The sequence below is a fragment of the Syngnathus typhle genome, linkage group LG22 (genome assembly GCF_033458585.1).
Source record: "Syngnathus typhle isolate RoL2023-S1 ecotype Sweden linkage group LG22, RoL_Styp_1.0, whole genome shotgun sequence".
NCBI lineage: Eukaryota > Metazoa > Chordata > Actinopteri > Syngnathiformes > Syngnathidae > Syngnathus > Syngnathus typhle.
Genome location: NC_083759.1, coordinates 3835094 through 3854018, shown reverse-complemented (window position 1 = coordinate 3854018; position 18925 = coordinate 3835094). Strand labels below are relative to the sequence as shown.

The 18925-nt window shown below is 43.2% G+C and overlaps 1 protein-coding gene across 1 annotated transcript; it reads right to left on the bottom strand.

The window, feature by feature from the left end:
* Positions 1-6362: 6362 nt before the first annotated feature.
* fzd3a (frizzled class receptor 3a) lies at positions 6363-18035 on the bottom strand. Its single transcript, XM_061271000.1, has 10 exons — positions 17895-18035; positions 17284-17363; positions 16877-17113; positions 10460-10656; positions 9917-10379; positions 9549-9848; positions 9218-9469; positions 8727-8875; positions 7759-8013; positions 6363-7665 (listed from the first exon to the last, which is right to left on the bottom strand). The coding sequence occupies exons 2-10, from the start codon at positions 17293-17295 to the stop codon at positions 7413-7415; spliced, it is 2118 nt and encodes a 705-aa protein (XP_061126984.1). The 5' UTR covers positions 17296-17363; positions 17895-18035; the 3' UTR covers positions 6363-7412.
* Positions 18036-18925: the final 890 nt, after the last annotated feature.

Here is an 18925-nt window from a genome sequence, read left to right as displayed (position 1 = left end):
CCAGCAGACCTGCCTCTGTCCTAGCAAAAAGATACGTTATCTGTCTGGACCATCCTCGCTGATGTAACACAACTAAGACATGCAAAAAAGGCCTGAAAAGACTTTTTGGAAAAAGATGCCTGGATGCTGTATTGATAATATTTTACTTTTACAGTGTACACAATCTACATTGCGCTGTTGTATCACTTCAATATGTATTAAAGTGGTACCTTAACTTACGAACCTAATCGGTTCCGTGGTCGGGTTTGTAAATCGAAGCACAGTTTTCCATAGGAATCAATGTAAAAGTAAATAATGCGTGCCGGACTATCCCAAACTTTGTGTACAGAAAAGCAAAACAAAAGTTTTAATTTTTGTTTTTTCAAACCTTTATAACAAAAAATAAATAGAAAAAAACACAAGCAGAAGGCAGACATGCAAACTTTCCATTGGAAGTCTTGAGCTGACGGAATAGTTATCTTCCTTCCAAATAGCTGCGGCTTTCAACTTTAAACGTTTGATTTTTAGGTCCAAACTACCCACAGGTCAGTATGTCCATTTCTTTTTGTTTACTGTTTGGCTAAATATGTGAAAATGATAAAGGATTTCATTCAGTCTGGTATCTCTGATAGGGTATCAACAGTTTACGGCTTGGGATTTTATTGCAACCGATACAACATAGGGTGGATTAGCAATTTCACTAAATTGCAGTAGTTTTTGGTATCTAGCAAAATATGTTATATTAATATCATATACAAAAAAGGACATTGTGTAAAACGAGCTTTTTAGTGCCATTCTCGCCTCCCACCGTTTTATTTTAATTCGATCGATTATTTCAAATTCAATATTTAATAATCAATATACCTTGGGTTTGTAAACGATAAAATGTTGCAACCATGGCGATTGAATCCAACCTCCTTGTGAAAACAGCAATCAGTGTGTTAATGACTTCGCCCTACACCGACAGTCTGACTCACCAACGGCGAGAGCAGTCATTATTGCCGACTTGAAATCTACTCTGCGTCATTCGTCACGCCATGAAAGAACGGCACGGAACAAGAGTGTTTCATGCGATGGGATCGATATACGGTCCTGCATGGCCTCTCCAGAGGACGTGGCCACCTCCATATTGTGGACACGTTACATGTGGTACATGTTACATACATGCACCATGTACGGTACACAATGAGCAATTTCTTTCAATTGCCCATGCTTGTGTATATATATATATATATTATATAGATATATGGTTTAATTTTTGTTACCTAATTACATGGAGTAGTAGCAGAGACATTTCAAAGAAAATAAAGACACAAACAGAGCCATTAGCAGACTTACATTACAAGACATACAATAAGTAAGAAATGTATGCTATTTAAGCACGCTAATAAATAATTACATCTCTCGGGCATCCGCCGTGCTTTTTAATCAACATCCCCTCAAAACAGCTTCTTTTATTATATGCGCCCCAGGAAGAAGGAAGATGGGAGAGGAGAAAAATAAATGCTGCTTTAAAATTGAAAATAATGAAAACACTCATTGTGCCTCAAGAGTCCTCAAGGGGCTGCCGATTATCTTTGAGAGTGGCATTCCGTCAAGATCAATTGCGTCACTCATATGAGTCGTACCTGAGGAGAATTTGAACTTCTAAGATGCTGCAAGCTGGAGGTTGTGACTGATTTATGTGTAATTTATAAAGAGAGATGAATGAAAATTATCTAAAAATGTAAACCTACTGCAAAGAGGTAACACTTCATGCTATTTTATTGACAAAATAATTTAAGAAAGTATTAAATAATTTACAATAAAATATATTGATACATTTTCATTCAGCCGAAATATGAATATTATATTTTTGCAGATTCACCTAAGGCTATTTCTGTCTGCTTTCAAATTTAAGCATGTTGGTAGAATGTGGGAGAAAGAGCATGGGAGGAGGATGCGGACTCTAATTGGGGGAGATTCAAACCTGACATGCTAACCACTACTTCATCGTGCTGCTAGCCTTCATCAGATGTGGATAAACAATTTCTATAAATCCAGAATACAGGTTAATTTTACAATTAGACTCCAGCCCAGCAATGGATGTGAAGACCAAATTAGATCCCTAAAGGAACATTTCAAAGCTTTCTAGGCACGGCGTGAATCTTAAACCGTCCATAAAAGACATAGAGTGACTACTTTTCTTCACAGATCTTGACCTCATTCTTCTTGTTGATTTCAGAGGAGACAGGCCAACCTCCAGTTTTTGGGAAGTGTTGCTCTCTTTGCTCTGTGAGTGGGTGGTGCTGAAAGTCTATTGATCTCTCGGGATGAGCTTTTGACCCATGGGCTGAATTTCAAGCAAACAGCGGCAGTCTGCTTTTTCAGTTTCGTAGGAAAAAAAACACGTGTGTGTGTGTGCAAACCCAGATCCCTTTTTAAATAGTCAACATGGATTTTGAACACTTATGTAATTTTGCTTCACGTAGAGTAGCTTGAGTACAGCTGCTCAAGAACATACTTAGTAGTTGTTGAACTGGTGCACTTTAGTCCTTTTAATGCCCCATTTGTTCTGCACTAATTGTCTTACTAATGACGACAAAGAGCATCCTGGTCCATGGACAATTCAGCAAACTAGTAGAAAATAGAATGAATGCTTCGATGGCTCCCTACTTTAGTTATAAACGTCGCTATTTATAAAAGTACCGAAACATTCTGGGTCAATTACCTTTTTAAATCATAAATAGGCTATATCATAATGGAGCTTGATAATTGATCATATGGTCTCTTAGGATGGGAGGGAGTAGCTGGAGCATGAAATATCAAAGTGCTCATTAGGTATGATTAGATTAATCTCGTCGTGTCAGTGCAGTTCATAATTAGACAACAGGTAAATTGGGATTTTAAGCAGATGCTATCCGTGATTGTGTAGTGCCATCGTGTGGTAAAACCGGGAACAACAAGTCCAGGAATAATGAGCATATATATCAAGCAGCTCAGCCATTAAAAATCAAACTAGAACGGGCAATCAAGAGTCTTCAGTTTAACTAACATGCGTGTTTGTGGGATGTGATGTTGAACATCTGTTAGCGGTGAGATGACCAAATGGAGTCATTAAATGTTGGAAATTGTGTGACACAGATACAGAGAGTCATCCTTAGAAGTAAATGCCTAATTCGGCCCGTGGTACATTTTAATAATAAGAGTGTACCGGCGGGTAATTCAAAGGCTCATTTGAGGCAGGATCCACAGCAACAGGAGCAGTTCCACCTCTAATGGGTTTATGTCATGAGCGAGAGCAGAAAATTGAAGAATCCTTCCTTGCCGTTGGAAAAATGCACACACTAAAACGTGTACCTGATATGGGAGCTTTCAAAGCATTCTTCTCAATATCAGGTTTCCAATTTGAGGTTTGTCCTTCTTTCCTTCCCTGTAATCCGTCTCATCATTCTTCTCACTCCCCCTTAAGAGTCGACGACGCCAGGAAGTCGGAGACGTGCAGATGATCTGCTTTTTCTCCATCCAGGATCATTTCTGGTACTATTTCCTCGTCAACTCTTGACATGTCTTTCCTGTCCTGAGTGTGTGGTAGAAAAATATCTTTGCTCAGGTCCGTGATGTAGCCGTTGTCATCCAACTCCTCTGTGTCCAGTGATGAAAAATCCCTTCCTCAGAGCTCATGGAGAAATGACCCTCATCAACTTGTGTTTTGCTGCAGCCATGATCCTCGGAGCCTTTCTCCAGCCATCTCCTGACTGATGCCTTCAGCGGACTCGGAGGCTGTAAGGTCAATCAGACCTTCTTTCCTATTATTTGCGAGGTTGCCTGCAGTGGGCGTTTTGCAATGTACATCCGTGACATGATGGCCTCTTTCTTGGAAGGGTTACCACATGAGCTTCCTGGACACTTTTTTGTTTCCAAAATTCCTGCTCACTAATCCTCTCCAGACATTTTAAAATGTTGTGCAAACATAAACAGAACCTTTATGGACAAAAGAATTGGGATACTAAGTCTTTACCCTGAAAACGTCTGAAGGGGTTTCAGTTTATTTTTTAAATAAAAAAAAAAAAAAATCTGATTCATTATTTTCTCACAAAGATTGGCAAAAAGCATGTAAAGTGGGCTTTTGGCGCCCTCCAGTGGATGATTTTTGCTGTCTAAATTCAATATGTTGTTTGTTAAATTTGAGGTGTCCTGTTTTGGTAACAGTCCCTTACACTATTAAAAGTAGTGTTAACTCGTGAGTGAATGATTTGTTCGAAAGACCAAATCTTTTCAATAACGTGTATGCATATACACGCCTAAATATTGTTATCCAATATATCTACTGCAATTTCATATTAGATTGCTGGTTTAAAATTAACTATTATTTTAATAAACATTTATGTTAAAACTTGTCTGGTGTTTCATTGCTTTTTATTTTTTTGGGCATGAAAACATACAAATCTATGTGTTTTACGTTGTGTAAGATGTGATGATGTCCCCCAAAATAAAAAGCAAGTAGTCAAATACACATTCTTGACACGTACAAAAAAATGTATAAAGTTATTAGGTACACCTGAAAATGGCGGTGTACCTAATGGAGTGTCCGTGTGACGTCACAGCTCAACCAGCCAATCAGGAGGTGGGGGTGAGGGCGGGTGTGGCACTTTTCATTCAGTTAAGCTTTGGCCATGATTTTTCCCTAATAAACTGGCCTGTTATTAGGTACACTTGAAAATAGTGGTGTACCTAATGGAATGTCCGAGTGACGTCACAGATCAACCAGCCAATCAGAAAGTGGGGGTGAGGGCGGGTGTGGCACTTTTCACTTTTAGTTAAGCTTTGACCATGATTTTTCCCTAATGCAGTGGCCTGTGATTAGGTACACCTGAAAATGGCGTTGTACCTAATGGAGTGTCCGAGTGACGTCACAGATCAACCAGCCAATCAGAAAGTGGGGGTGAGGGCGGGTGTGGCACTTTTCACTTTCAGTTAAGCTTTGACCATGATTTTTCCCTAATGAAGTGGCCTGTTATTAGGTACACCTGAAAATGGCAGTGTACCTAATGGAGTGTCCGAGTGACGTCACAGATCAACCAGCCAATCAGAAAGTGGGGGTGAGGGCGGGTGTGGCACTTTTCACTTTCAGTTAAGCTTTGACCATGATTTTTCCCTAATGAAGTGGCCTGTGATTAGGTACACCTGAAAATGGCAGTGTACCTAATGGAGTGTCCGAGTGACGTCACAGATCAACCAGCCAATCAGAAAGTGGGGGTGAGGGCGGGTGTGGCACTTTTCACTTTCAGTTAAGCTTTGACCATGATTTTTCCCTAATGAAGTGGCCTGTTATTAGGTACACCTGAAAATAGCAGTGTACCTAATGGAGTGTCCGAGTGACGTCACAGATCAACCAGCCAATCAGAAAGTGGGGGTGAGGGCGGGTGTGGCACTTTTCACTTTCAGTTAAGCTTTGACCATGATTTTTCCCTAATGAAGTGGCCTGTCATTAGGTACACCTGAAAATGGCGGAGTACCTAATGGAGTGTCCGAGTGACGTCACAGATCAACCAGCCAATCAGAAAGTGGGGGTGAGGGCGGGTGTGGCACTTTTCACTTTTATTTAAGCTTTGACCATGATTTTTCCCTAATGAAGTGGCCTGTTATTAGGTACACTTGTAAATGATGGTGTACCTAATGGAGTGTCCGTGTGACGTCACAGATGAACCAGCCAATCAGAATGTGGGGGTGAGGGCGGGTGTGGCACTTTTCACTTAAACCAGGGGTGTTGACCTCCAGTCCTCGAGGGGCCGCGTTCCAATATGTTTTCCAAGTGAGCCTCGTTAAGCGCACCTGCGTGAAAAGTTTTAGCTGCTTTCACGTTCTGCAGGAGCTAAAACTTTTCACGCAGGTGCACTTAACGAGGGGAATCTTGGAAAACATGTTGGAATGCGGCCCCGAGGACTAGAGCTTGACACCTGTGACCTTTGACATTTCCCTAATAAAGTGGCCTGTTATTAGGTACACCTGAAAATGGAGGTGCACCTTTAAGTTTCAGCTGTTTTGGTTGTTTCTTTAGGTTTATTTAAAAGTTAATAATCCAATAGTATTACTTATCTCACAAAGATTGTCAAACCCCATGTAAAGTATGCTTTTGGCGCCATCTAGTGGAATCATTGTGTGGTCATGTTCAATTAAAAATAAAAGACTAATCAGGCTTTGACTTAATCGCTATTTGTGTATAGTGATAGTAAGGCTTTTGGTAAAAAAAAAATGTGTATGATGTATATGATTCTTTTAGTTAAAAAAGTATATAATCAGTCTGTGTCTGACTGTTGGTCTGTCTGATTGTCAGTGTGTGGCTGTCTGTCAGTCAAAACAACACGCTTTTTTTTTTCATTTATTTAAAAAAATGTTTACAAAAGAAAAATCACAAAGCCAAGAAAATGTTGTACACTTATGCACATCTTTTAGCCACTGGGCAAAATAATGATTTGGTCAACACAGGGGTGGGAAGACTTTAATGCTCAAGGGACACCTTTTATTTTTTGAAGACTTGAACTAGTTGCCAAGTCATTTGTCGATAAACTAAAGGGAGAAAATGTGTGTGTTTATCAATGAAGACATAATATGACATAATATGAATACAATAAACGAGCATACTTCGCCCACCCCCGGTTTCCAGTCCAAGCAATCAGTCACCCAGCAACCCCTAAATAGCCGCTGCAATTTGTGCGTACATTCTATAACAGATTTGTCGCATGTGAGTTACTAAAACGACAATTTGTTACCATCGATTCCAATTGGTAGTCTCCTGATTATTTTTTTTGTTTCTGGCATTTCAAGAAATATGCAAGATAAGTCATCTCAACTGGACAGAGTTTTGATTTGACATGGTGCGTGCTAAATTAATTTGCATACAGTCCTTGTTCAATGTACAAAATGAACTACGGTGGCATCTTAGCGCATTTGGCATACTCAAGTTTGTGTCCATTTTTACTAACTTAGTAAATCAAGCCTATTGTAGTGTTGTTCAAACTGTAAGGCAGGAGTTTGGATTCAGCACTTTTCCATTTTTTTTTTTCAGGGAAACACACCGTTTAAGAATTTTTTTAACAAGCACATTCACCGAGCATGAAAACGTTCTGAATGGGATTTTAGCAGGCCAATGTACCTGAATGTGCAGTCATCAAGCAAACAGGATTCAGTCTATCCTGCTGCTCAACACACAAAAAGGCCAACTAGTTGCTAAGTGAGAGCTAAAGACCACCAGGAGCTCAAAAAGGTGCAATACAAAAGCATCCAAAAAGTAGCCAGTAAGTCTTTGGATTTCTCATCCTGATTGGACATTATGCTCACACCAAAAACCTGGGTCCAAAAAACATTTTCAAGTCTGTTTTGAGAGTTGGTTCGTAGGCTATAAGGCAGAGAAAAAAAAAAAAAAAGATCGAGCATATTGTACGACGCGAACTTCATGCTGTGTCTTCCTCCATCACTCGATGAATGCCATTTGCCGAAACCCCCAGGGCAAGCTGGGGGACGCAGCTTAAGTCCCTGGCGCTGCCGTGTCGTGACTGGATGTCCAGCAAGTGGGCGGAGCCGTGCCGTGACAGGCCGTCTAGGCGATTGGCGCTCAAGTGTCTCGTTTGGGACGGGTCGTCGAGGTGGGGCATGCTGCCGTAAGGGGCGCGGTCGTCGGACGATCGGAAGCCGGAGGCCGTGTATCTGATGGATGTGAAGAAAGAAGAAAAGTATGGAAAGTTGTTATCTAATGAAAAAATAAATGCTCAGCTAAATGCAGTTTGGTGGAAAGCTCACCCGCCGTCTCGGGAGCGGCGCAGGCTGCCATGGTAGCTGCTCAACTTGGAGCGGCCGCTACAGAGCGAGCCCGCCCGGCTGGTGCTGCCGCTGGGGGGCTCGTCCAGCATGGCCAGGTGGGTGGAGGACGCATGCGTGGACGTGCCCTGTGTGGACGTGCCGCGCGACTTCCTGGCGACGGGCGCTTGGCAGTCCCTCAGGAGCAATCGGGTGAAGTCGGGCTCTCGCGCTATCTGCCGGCTGTCAACCATGGCGCTGCATGAGGGGCCGAGAGGGGACGAGGGGAGGGGTGAGGTAGGGAGGGAGAGACGGTGGAAAGGTGGACAAATGAGGGGTGAGGTAGGAGAGGAGAGAGGGGTGAGTGGACGAGTTGCTGGGAGACGGGCTCAACACTCTTAGGTGGGGGTCAAGGACCGACTTTAACAATAAAATGCCTCAAAAAACACAAGAAAATTGAAAGACGAGACCAACACATCACACAACCTGACACACACACACACACTCACAATCAACACGCTTATGTAACTAACCCTTTGTTTGTTTTTTAAATCAAGTATTTTGATTAGATTTTTTATTCAAATTTTTGATTTGATTATTTTAGTTTGATTGAATTATTTTTTTGCTGTCATGTTCCAATAAAAAAAAGAGAATGTAAAGTTTTACAAAGCATAATTGCTTCTGTGTAGTACTGATAGTTTCTATTGTTGTGGTCTGAAGAAGTGGATTAAGTCAAGTATGTTCCTACTCAAGGTCCAAATTGTGCAGCCCGTCACTACACGACATCGACTGCCTATCCGATTTTTAGAAGCCTGATTCTAATCTGTTGATATCTGATATTCTAAAGAACAATTACGTAACTTGAACCAGACGGTGTAAATCCTGCCAAAAACACAACACACATCCTTTGTGATGAGTGTGAAAGGTGTGTGTGTGAGCGCTAGGAAGTCCACATTGCAGTGTTGACGTACTCTTTGCGTCTCTTGCCATGGAAGAAGCTGGCCCACTCGAAGCAGGTCTTCTTGCTGCCCACCCAGAACACAGACGGGATCCCCACGATCAGCATCATCACGTACTTGATCAGGAAGAGGGACAGGTCAGGATGACTGCTCTGCTCCAACTGGGGACAACACGGAGAAAAGGAGGATAGGCGTTCATAAGAAATAAATAAATACCTCATGTAACATTTATTTCACAATTACTTTGTACATCTATAACAAGACTGCCTGAATTTTATTTCAATAATATTTACTGCAATTATTATTTAGATTCAAATGATCATTAATACGTTTAAAATTGTATTAGGATAATCCATTGAGCTGAAACTGTTCCATACGTCCCATTTCGAAATGTGTGTGTGTGTCTATGCTGCTCTTTTTGAACTACAGTAAATTCCCAGATTACACATCAGATTAGCATCTAGTCCACTGCATCTACTCTGTGAGCCCTCTTTTATGGTCACCTGGTAAGGACAGGGGATGTGGTAGTCACGACACTTCTCCTGGACCCATGTCGTCTCCCAGACTGTCCGATGGCTGTTCTCGTAGAGGTAGCAGGCCAGAACGGTCAGCAGAGGCGCCAGGTAGAGCACAGAGAACACGCCGATCCGAATCATAAACTTGACCAGCTTCTCCTGGTTCTCCTTCTCCAGGGGGATCTCCATGCGGACACGGTTCAGAGCTGCGATTCCGGCGAGCAGCAGCGCCACGCCCACCTGACCGATGAAGGGACAGCTCTTTGTCAGTTGTTTGCTAACGTGCTGACATTTGCTCATCACTGCGAGGCTTCCTCACCACCACGTCCACTCCCAGTGGAGCCAGCAAGAACCAGCGCAGCGCCGGCAAGTTGTAGAGACCCACGAAGCAAACGCCGCTCACGCCGTCTCCCTCAATCTTGTTCATGGCGAGCAGGCTGACGGTGAGCACGCCGGGGATGCCCCAAGCGCAGGCGTGGAAGAGGAGCGCCTTCTTCTCAATGGCCTCGCTGCCCCACTTGGGAACGGCGGCCAGGAACCAAGTGATGGTGAGGATGACCCACCAGACGCTGCCGGCCATGGTGAAGAAGTACAGCACCATGAAGAGAAGTGTGCAGGCCTGCAAAATGCAAGGATGAATTCCAGTTTTCCGTTTGGCGCAAACACGGCTCTTGCGGGCGTGCTCACCTTATTATGAGAGCCTTGAGTCACAGTGGAAGCCCGAAACCTCCCAGGAATGGCCGCGTTGCATGCCACCTTGTCCTCCAACAGGAAACCAAGGAAGAACATGAGCGACACCATCATGTAGCACACGGCGTAGAAGATAATGGGCCGCTCCGGGTAGCGGAAGCGAGACACGTCGATGAGGAAAGTCAGGAAGGTGAAGAGGGTGGCGGAGAGGCAAACGATGGACACCACGCCGATGAAGTAGCGGGCGAAGGTCAGCTCCGTGCGCGTGAAGTACATGTTGGGGCAAGGAGGCGAGCAATCGCGGACCCCCATGAAGGAGTAGCCGAGCTCCGGGTCTATTTTGAGCTCTCGGGGGCACCAGAAGCCATAGTCTCTCTGGACGGGGATGGTGGGCTCGGTCGTCTCTGCGCTGGACAGGAGGTCGACGGGACGGGGGTAGGGATCGTCGCAGTCTGGAAACCTGGCAGGTGACAAGACGATTGGATAGGACGGCAACATCACCATTTAATTCGATTGCCATGAATGATTTTGGTCGCCAACCTCTTGCAGTCCATCTCCTCAGGCCAGCCGACACCAAACATGTCCATGAGTTTGTAGCAATCGCTTTTGGCCTGCAGACACAGGCGACGGCAGGGCAGGGTCATGCGGCCGTACTCGGTGCACACGGGCACGTAGAGGGCGCACAGAAACATCCTGAGCTCGGCAGAGCATTGCAAGTTGACCATAGGATGGAAGGGCTGCAGGGGAGGAGAGAGGAGAGGGGGGTTACAAAAGATACAGGAAGTGTGTTTTAAGTGTTTATGAAATGTGGGCCAAAGTGGCACAAAGGAGGCAACGGAGCATGTCGTCTGACAGTTGAAGTTGATGAAAGTGTAAAAACAACACTGGCCCTGTCTCAATAATCCTCTATACCCCCCCCGCCCTGCACCCCGAGCATCCGTCTTCCTTCTCGCCAACCTCCAGAGGGGGAAGCCGAGCTCGACATCCCCCCACACACAACTACGTAGTGCTGCTGACGGGGCCTTTGTGTATCGAGGAGGACCACGCTGTGACTGACTGACACAATGAGGCACTCTGTGTACACACAAGCAAAAGTAACAACGGAAGTACAGTACTGTGCTTTTATTACATGATCGCACTCACTCCTCCATCAGCACAAATTAGGACTGTGATGAGACTAATAATCAGTAGCGCATTGTTCAATTTGCTCAAAGTGTGGAACTGATCGTCCGTCAAGCACATCTTGCTGTTGATTTTGTTTCTATTAGTTTGCAAAAAACAAGTACAAAAAAAAGGAGGTAATCCAGGACTAGTTCTATAACGCTTTTAGGTGCACCATAATGTTAAAAGGCATCCAGACAACACCCAAATCCTGGACCCTCCCACCCCCAAATGCAAAGCTAGTATGACAGACAGTGGCAGGCAGGGAGAGAGGGGGAGGAAAGACAGGGGGGGGGGGGGGGGGGGTATTGGTATTTGCTCGAGGAGGGGAGGAGCTGTGACTGTGCCCAAAAACAAATTAAACATTTAGCCACTTAGCCACTTTTTTGACCCAGACCCCATTACAACTCAAGGGGTGTTTTTATAATTCAATGAAACTAAATGCCAAACTTGAATTGACCAATCTACTCCAGATGGCGCTAAAACTAGATTGTTTGGAAATATGTTCCTGCCCTAATTCCATTTCCGAAATCGACTCATGGTATCGAGTTGGACTGCAGTCTGCCACCCGCATTTATGTAAAAGGATTAGAATGATTCCAGGTCTTGCATTTGAATCTTTCTGATGGTTTTGATTACTGCAGGCGACTGACATAGTTCAAATGAGGCAACACCGCAATGGTTAAACACACAAGACCTGATGATGTGCATAAAAAAAAGTTTCTTCCCGCTCACCATCATTCTCTATTTTTAACCCCCTTCACTATTCCACAGCTCCCCTCCTCCACCTCTTCACTACGCCGACAGGCATTTTATTACAAGAGCCGCCGAGCGGACCGGCTGGCGTGAGGCGGGCCGAAGCTGCTGGTAGATGAGACATATGGCCCTTAGACCCCAAGCGACTACTATCATCAATCCGTCCAAGAGAAGCCTGGGGGGATTGAATGTTAATGGCTACACTGGAAACAGCTGGCTAGCCACTGGTCCAATTATCAAAACATGGAAGAAGCAAGCACCATGTCGACTTGCATAGGTGATGGCATACTAACTCACGAAAGTAGCGGACGTGCTGAAGTTTATCCCAGCAGTCTTTGGGTAGTAGGCGGGGGGCGGGACTAGAATCGAACCCTGCACCTCGGAACTGTGAGGCGGACGTGCTAACCGGCGCGTCAGTGGAACATACGTGTTTTTGCTGACGGCGATTTTACCGTCTGTAATGAGTATTTAAAAACATGTAGCCGCACAAGCCGCCACGCATTCACCTAATTCAAAGACAATCGGGCCTTCCTTGCATAATCCAGATTACAGATGGACAGAGACAGAAGAGAGGCAAAAACCTAACTGTTATGGCGAAGATTGAAATTGTGATTCATTTCGAATTTCAAACCAGCTTGTGGCTGAATATAAGGTACAATGATTCCGTTTCTGCTTTTTTTCTATTTTTATTTTTTTTTTAAAGTGAAACTAAACTAAACTTGTGTGGCGCACTGAAAAGAACCAGCCTTGACCTTGGATTCACCCCTGAGCCGTTTGCTGCTTATGCTGCGTATTTGAATATGATTAAGATCAGAGTTCTATCAATTATTAATACTGCCTAATCCTATAAAGTGCATTCAAACGTGGTAGCATATGTTTTTGTTAACGCTCAAGCAATTTGTTTTGAATGACAGCAGCTGTGACTGATGGGCATGGCGGCCGAATGGTCTGTGCTGATCTGATCTTTTGCCCACAACAAAAAAAGAAAAATCTATTCCGTCAGTGCCTCCCATCACCCCGTTGTCCCTCATCTGCAGCCATTCCATTCTTCAAATTTCAAACCTTAGCGCCATGGCAACGACTGATGCATCACTGGTGTGTGGGGTGGGGACGCAAGGTTCGAGGAGGTCAGGGTGCGGGGCGGAGGGGACCACCTCCCGGGAGGCAAGAAAGCCTCCAGTCTCTTTGTTAATAGCACAATTGGGACAGTTTCCTGGGCAACGGGTGAGCCCTGCGTAGGGGGAGGGGAAGGACAAAAGACATGGCGGGGGGGGGGGGGGATGGCGGGTGAGAGAGCAGAGGGATGGGTCGACTAAGTCGGGCCGTGTCATTCACGGCTAAGAAAGAGTTTGAAAACCCTGCCACAGTGTGTAACACTCACAGAAGTGGCGCCTCGCTCTCTGGATGAGCCTTCTCATTCAGTCAGCAGCCAATAAACACGCTGTCGGACATTAAATAAAACAAGAGAGTCTTTTAAAGCCTAGGTCACGCTGCCTCGGATTTACCAGACCTTTTTCTATGCCAGTGTTTAGCAACGATACGTCTTTATTAGCAAGGCGCATCGGTGCTTTTCCTTCACAAACCTGTTCGCACAGCGTGGGTGGAGTATCGGTTCCAAAACGGACTATTCCGTACAACACTTGTAACACGACACAGTCTGGCTGGACGTGCTGTAAACCTGAGTACGGAGGTCAACTTTCAATGAAAGGGACATGGGTTTAGATGTGACGGAGCCGTTTCAAAACAGGCCAGTCTTTGTGTCGCTGTACACTAGTTTGTGGAGTGCACAACACAAAATAACTTTTTTTTTTTCATTGGCTCTACATCAGGGGTGTCAAACTCGTTTTTTTTCCGCGGGCCGCATTGTAGTCATAGCTTCTTTCGGGGGGCCATTATGACTGTCAACCCAAATAAATGTATGAGCACCTCATATTATATACAGTAAAAGCTACAAAACAAACTGACAAAGAACTCGTTTTCAAATCAGACAAGTAAAAACTGGTCAAATATAAAAAAATAATTAAAAAAGATATAAGTGAAGGCAATTTGCAATTCTAGTAATGACACACGAATTTGATGGATAATTTGTCTTCGCGGGCCACATAAAATGATGTGGTGGGCCGTATCAGGCCCCCGGGCCTTGAGTTTGACACCTGTGCTCTACATGGAAAAAAAGACTCGGCTTGGGCTTCATATCAATCATGTCGAGTGGCATTCTGGAAGCTTGTGTACGAGGAAAGGGGCGTTCTACCAAAAAAATGAAGCGCTTATTATCAACGAGTTGGGAGCTTATTGTACACTAAGGCCATCTGTTCTGGATGTCCAGGACACTTCAGTGATTGGCTGCGATGAAGCCACGCTGGTCCGTATTCATTCTTCTCCAAAGGAGGGATTTTTTTTTTTTTTTTTTTTACATGCCAGTCAAATCCGCCACGCTCCCACTTATCTTCGGTACAGTATAATTGCGGCCCAGAAATAACCAATTCCCAGCCCTGGGGGCGCCGCCCCACTTTGGCTGTGAGGTCATTCTCCGGTCAACGGTGAGAGGGTTGAGCGGAGAGCTAGGAATACCAAAAATGAAAAATCCAACACAAATTTGTGAAAAACATTTCCGGGGTTTCCCTAAGCAATTCTAGAATGTTTAAAGATCTACATGTCATGAACCTATAGAATAAAATACGCCAGCCAAGACCCCGGAAATGGTCCAGCAGCACAATACTTAAATGGGTCTACAAAAAAGTACGACGGGCGTTGGTTCCGGTCCAACTCCCACTTTCTTCACGGTGCACGGCATTCATCATCATTGTCTTGACTATTCAAGGAACTTAATTCCTTTTAAAATCATCTGTCAATTCTCATTTGCCTGCCTTGAACATCTTAAAGACTTTGAATTCTCCCATGAACTGGATCTAGGGCGAGTTAGCCACTAAACAAGAGCTGAACGGGGCAACGGTCCTCGTGATTTGGAACCCGTTTAGTCTCTGTGTTTTTGTTTTTTTCTGGACGCAACCAGCATTATTGGCCTCTAAAAGAGACTTAATTGTGGATCCATGACCAATCAAAGTGAACACCGTCAAAAGCAGACGTGCTCTCGCTGTTCACGGTACTACCACACACTGCGATCGGTACTCGAATCAACGACACTTGTTTATTTTTATTTTTTTGAAGGGATGCGATTTAAAAAAATAATAATAATCCAGACAACAAAATAAAAGAGATTATCATCTTCTGTGGTGAGGGCAGATAAAAGCACAGCGTGCGAAACGGTGCCCGAAAGCCACGCGAACCGTGATCCAGTTACATAACTCTGGATCTTATTTTTCTGCCCTGGCTTGGACAATACAGCCAAAGCGAGGTGGAGCGGGCGCACAGATGGCCGGCGACATTTCAACACCACTGCTCCGATGTGCTGGCACTGGGTCAAGGGGTGACATTAGGAAAGGAAAGCAAGCCTAAGGGATCAAAATGCTCGGAATAGAAATAAACAGAGGTGACACCGGGGCGGTTCTGTCATTGTTTGGGGTCATTAGTTGCTCTTCCAGCAGGATCAGCCAACAGTATATCCAATATGGGATTTATTTAATGAGGGAATGCATCTGCTCCTTGATTGTGGTATGGCTGTGAAATGTACGGATTATCTCGAGGATAAAGAAAAACAATGAATTGTGGATTTTGCATCTCTAATTCATTGATGGAAACAAACTGAAAGCAAGCACATATTGTATGTTAAGATGGCGTTCATAATGTCGCTTGATTTTAAGATGGTTCACAAGGAACATGCTCTAAATGTAACACCATCAACTATTTTAGGGACTACATACGTTTAATAATGCACTGTTTCCGCTGGCCTTGGGGGCTGATATTAAGTATTAATTTTCTTATTGTTTTTGTAATCACTCCAGGCTTCAGACGAAAGTAGGCTATCATTTTGATACCGTGTTAAAGGCAACAAGCCTCGATGAAGACCATATCTACCTTCACCACCACTTTTAGTATTTTGGTCTAAATATGAGGATTATATATTTGCCATTATTTTATACTTGACAAAAGGTAATTTTATTTGAGAAGAAAATTTTGCTTTGCTTTTAATTCAATTTGTCTAAAAAAAAAAACATAATTCTTTCATATGATGGATAAAAGAAATCTTACGGTTAATTACTCATCATCATCCCTTTATGGGAATGATATTTGTCATAATTTTGTAGCTTAATCACCGCTATCCGCACTAGCTAGTCAGCCGAAACTCGTTGCTAGCTAGCTTGAGTGGCGTAAGTCGCACCGAGCTTGCTTCAATTGGACTCGGCAGCGAGGATGAATACGTTCCGTGCATAGGCGATGAGCACGTTGCACCACATTAACACGTGTGAATATGTCTGCATTTGAATCGTTAGAAAAACTTTTAAAAAATGTGAATTTTACTTTTGCTTTTCAATGTGTTTACATGACATAAAATGTCAATTTTGAGTCAGAAACTTGAGATGCAAACCCGCTTATTTTGAGTAATTAACCACTAGTCCATGTCAACTCAGCTTTTATATATTTTTTAATAATTATAAATTTTGAAAAAATAGTGCAGGGTAGAAAATTGAATGTATGTATGTATTAATATAAAATTGATGTATGTAATAAAAAATGTGTTTACGCCTGTTTGAGGCTGAAACAGAACTAAGTTAACAAATAAAGCAGTTTTTTTTTTTAAATCGCTAAATATAATATGAAGCTTATATTTACATAAATAGTGAACCTTATCAGTTTTGCAAATTAGCTTTGTCAAAAAATTTAGTATAATTTTTCATTGATCTTTCCTGTTCGTAGGAGGGATTCCGCAAAAATAATCCACAATATTTTCACAAAACTAACAATAAAGATTGCCATTTGCTCGGACTGAAGGGATTTAAAAAATACTTCCATTAACATATCATTCAAAATGATTAAATTTAAACCCATAAGGGATGGTCCTGTATTTCATTGATAAAATTTCACCTCCCGCATATGCTTGAATTTTGTTGTACAATTCCATTTTTAAAATACTGTAGCGTACCTCCATGGCAAGAGCGGCCGTTTGCTGGTCGTAGTGGTTGAGCACATTGGGCATGAAGGTGGTGTTGTAGGGTAACCCCTGGCACATACGCAGCGTGATGGGCTCACAGGTAAACAGGCTGTGGCTCCCCGCCGCCGCGTCCATGGGAATGGCGACGCACACCGTCAACATGGACACCGACAGCACCCATAGAGGACCCATGACCGGTCTGCTGTAGCAGAGAAGCTCAGATGACAGCTGAGGAAGAGGCACAATCTCAGGAGCGTCCGTTTAAACAATTCCTTCTCTCCAGATCACCACTGAGGGTCCGGCAGTGTGGTCAGCCATGGTTCAAGTCTGCACCCACTGCGGTTGAGCCACAGCAAACGCCATCAGCTCTGAGATCCTTCAAGATGCTGTGCTCTCACCAAGTGACTCATGCGACTCTTCTTCCTCCAACCAGCATGGATAGAATGGGAAAATATCACTGATGACTTATAATGGTAATCTGAGGAGGAATGCACAAAAAGATAAATGATCATTTTTATGATACAACAAATACAACCAATCTTCTGTATGACGTAAATTGCTGCAGGTTAGCAATACACACCCATAACAATGCTACTTACATTTGGTGCCTCAATGCTCATTTTATACAAACAAATGGAGACGTTTAAAGGGAAAATGCTTACATTCTTGATAAATACTAAATGCACCTGCCTGTGCATTAATAAAAATGTTACTACAATGAAAAATGACAACGCCGATGACGTGAGGGCGTAAACGTTTGCTAACAAGTTCGTCATCACGCTGCTCGTCCTCCGTCCACAATTAGTGACTCAAAACAAATAACTCAGTTTATATCAAAACCGTGATGCGAACAAAACAACTTTTAAAAAATCCGGATTGTATTTACGGTTAACCTTTTGTAGCCACTTCCATGCGGGTGCTGGGCAATTTAATGAATTCGCCGCAGTCACTGGAAATCACTGGCAGGTGTACGCGAGATTCAAATCCCATTCGAACGGTTGAAGCTTACCAGGACATTGGAATAAAAAGTCACATGTAACGTTCTCGCCGTTCCTCGAGTTGGCAACAATGTGCGAGTGTCCCTCAACGCAGAGCTTCCTCCTGTCCACCCCCTACCACACGACTGTGCTCACCCCCAGTCCCCCACCGATGTGCACCCCTCTCGTCCTCATCCGTGCCGTTGCTTGGCGTCATTAAATGTCTACCAACATAACTTCCGGTCATAACCGAGGAAATAAAAGTACCAAGCGGACTCCAGGGATGCGTTGGAAAGCGTTGGAAAATATTACCTGTTGATATTCAGGTGTTATAATAAAATGATATCAAGTAAAATATAATGTGAACGATTAAAGAACGTAAAAGCAGTTTCAAAATTAAAGATTGGCTAAATTACGTTGACAGGAAGTAGATGGCGTTTCCGCTTTGGAACAGTGTGTCTGCCAACTTGACACAGCCGCGTCTCTTTCTTCCCAGCAGGTTTTGGGTCTTTTTTGCGCGCGACCGCCCAATCGGGCACGAGCACGAATAGTAATAATAATAATAATAATACTAATAATAATAAGAAGAACAACAACAACAACAACAATAATAATAATAATAATAATAATAATAATAATAATAATAATAATAATAATAATAATAATAATAATAATAATAATAATAATAATAAAGTCTTAAAAACGGACTTCCTATCAATAAATAACAGGTAAAGAGTATTACACTTTACTCAATGAGCATTTATTTTGAAAATTAAATTAACCTACCCGTTTATTTAAATAAAATATGTTTTAAATCAACTGTACACTAATACAACATGAAATAAAGGTAAGCCCTTCAATGTGTCAATTAATTACACTATTCCCTTTAAAAATGACCGCAAACATAATTAACATAAAATACATTGATTTGGCTGATATTCCTACTTGACACACATGCATCAGTGTATAGTGCTGGTGCAGCTGCAGTGTCAGGCCCACTTGCACAACATTTGTCATCATTAGAGCCTTGGACGCCTGCACAGTGCACACACACCAGTGGTTT